General features: G+C 41.4%; 1 protein-coding gene across 1 annotated transcript in view; it reads right to left on the reverse strand.

The window, feature by feature from the left end:
* The window catches only part of uhrf1 (ubiquitin-like with PHD and ring finger domains 1), a 15,754-nt gene that overhangs the window by 3,272 nt on the left and 10,237 nt on the right, over positions 1-2,245 (reverse strand). Inside the window, exons 13-15 of the mRNA XM_014010784.1 lie at positions 1,769-1,906; positions 1,525-1,624; positions 1,207-1,355 (exon numbers count right to left, since the gene is read on the reverse strand). Of these exons, the coding sequence (XP_013866238.1) occupies positions 1,207-1,355; positions 1,525-1,624; positions 1,769-1,906 (387 nt within the window). The remainder of the gene's footprint in view (positions 1-1,206; positions 1,356-1,524; positions 1,625-1,768; positions 1,907-2,245) is intronic.

Genomic DNA, 2,245 nt, shown 5'->3' on the forward strand with positions numbered 1-2,245 from the left:
TAACTTTAATGTAATAGATATCTGCATCCATTGGATGTTGTGTTTGGAAAAACCTGCTTTGTTTTAAGGTGGTAAAACCAATTGCATTTATTCCTTTCTACACACTTTGCAGATTATTTTTTTCTGCACTCCACATGTTTAATCTGTGCGCGCTCCGGCGGGGTGACAATCATCCTGTTTATGCTTTACTTTTTTTTTTTTCCACGGCATTCGGCCATGCGGCGTCGCGCTATGACCGCAGGAGAAACGAGGTCCAGACTCAGCGAGCTTTTGTGAGTCCTGGAGCACTGACTTCACCTGCACTGACAGTCGCCTCACTGCGTCACCATGTGCTGCGGCGCGCGCTCCTCCCGCAGCAGGCAGTGTGGTCGGAGGACGCGCCGTCACACAAATATGTAAACAATTCGGCGTTCATTTTCGCACACCCGAACCAGGTCTGGTTCGGGTGTTTTTTTTTTTTCCCCTCCTCATTTGCGCTCTCAGCCAGGCTGCTTCCCGCTTCCTGTTTTGACTCCAGCTGGTTACATCATCAAAAAGAAGTGCGCGGTTGGCCGGTAGACTACAGATCTCTATCATAGGACAAATTTATATAGTTTCTACCGTATATTGTTTATATCGCGCATTTCTACCTTAAGGTACTGCTGGAGACATTCTGACAAGTTGCATTTATTTGTGGCATATGACTRATGGCACTGCCAGGTCATAAACAATCACAGTTCTTTACATCATGGTTTCTACAACAGCACCCAGCTGATAAACCAATCATTAYTTCCTAAAGTGAAACATACTGCTACAGTGCATCAATGTGGAAATGTGACAAACTGGACTTTTAGTTCAATTCAGTARGTTTTGGTCACTGTTAAAAAACATYGACACAATGTTGGCACATTCACAGCATTACATAGTAATAATCGTRAAGTGCCACCATCAATGATCCAAAAATAATAGTGTACTCAATTTCTAAAACCAAAATAACAACCCACAAATAAATATAGGGAAGGGGGAGACTGAGGGATGTAATATAGTCCAGTTTACAATGTTTTATGAATGCATGGCAAGTGAAATATGTTAAGACTGGGTTGAGTAGGAGGGTGGACACAGGGAGTGTTATTCGTTTGTACAAACAGAGTTAAGGTGTATTATAGAGCTGAATGATTAAAATCTGAACTATAAGTAAATTAAAAAATGAGAACATTATCTCCTCACCGGTCCGAGTGCAAGAGACTCCATGGCTTCATCCCACAGCTTTTTGTTTTGCTTGTCGCTCTTGATGAGTGTTTTCTGCTCTTGTGTGAGGTTGTACGCCTCCACCTTCACCTTCTTAGGAGACTTAGCCGGTGAGCTCTTGGAGGATTCTGAAAGAAATCCAGACATTTCACTTTTCAAACTTTATTATAGCTTTAAATGTTATTTTCCAACAGAAAAGTCTTACTGCATTAATGTATGCCTCTTTGTGTAATAAAAAACAAAGTAAGAAGGAAAGAAAACACACAACCCAATAAGCTAGTGGCTGAAAGAACATACCACTGCCCTGAGACTTTCTCTTCCTCTTCGCCTTGGTAGGTGTTGCTTCCTCCTCAACCTCATTCTTATTCTCTTTCTCCTTCTGATAGCCAGCAGGGTACTACAGCAACAAAAAACTTGTTTACAACAGCTGTAGTATATAAGTAAGGATCAACAGCAGTAGCAAGTGTTTTCATTCATTACTAAYGCAGTACACTTTACTACAAAAMTTTAAAATAATTTGAGTGCAAACCATGATCTTTACCTGAATGGTRAGCCCAAGTTTCTTGATGCGTTCCTTGCCTTCTCTGGTCCATGGAGCCGGCTCATCATCATCACGCTTCAGCAGGTACCGCCAGACCAAGAATCCAGACTTCCCTTTGTCAGGCCAGTACTTCACCACCTGTGGTAAATATCAAGTTAAACTAAAAATTAATGCTCAAAAAACRCAATTAAATCACAATCTGCTGGTACAGTAAACATTAGTCACAACGAAAAGGAAAAAAATTGTATAGGTCTTCTGGACGGGTTCTTCTTTAATGAAATGTTTCGTCTCTCTTCCAAGAGACTTCTTCAGTCTGAGAGTTTCAGGCAAAATTCAGGCTTTTCAAATTTCAGGCTTTCGTTGGTTTGAGAGAGGAGTAAAAGAAGCCATTTTTGTGAAGAAAGACCTATGTAGGGGTCACCTCGAGTGAAGAAACAGGAATTACTGCCTGAAAGCAGGTCTCGCACAGGCCTGAGA

Source organism: Austrofundulus limnaeus, unplaced genomic scaffold (genome assembly GCF_001266775.1).
Source record: "Austrofundulus limnaeus strain Quisiro unplaced genomic scaffold, Austrofundulus_limnaeus-1.0 Scaffold73, whole genome shotgun sequence".
In the NCBI taxonomy this organism is placed as follows: domain Eukaryota; kingdom Metazoa; phylum Chordata; class Actinopteri; order Cyprinodontiformes; family Rivulidae; genus Austrofundulus; species Austrofundulus limnaeus.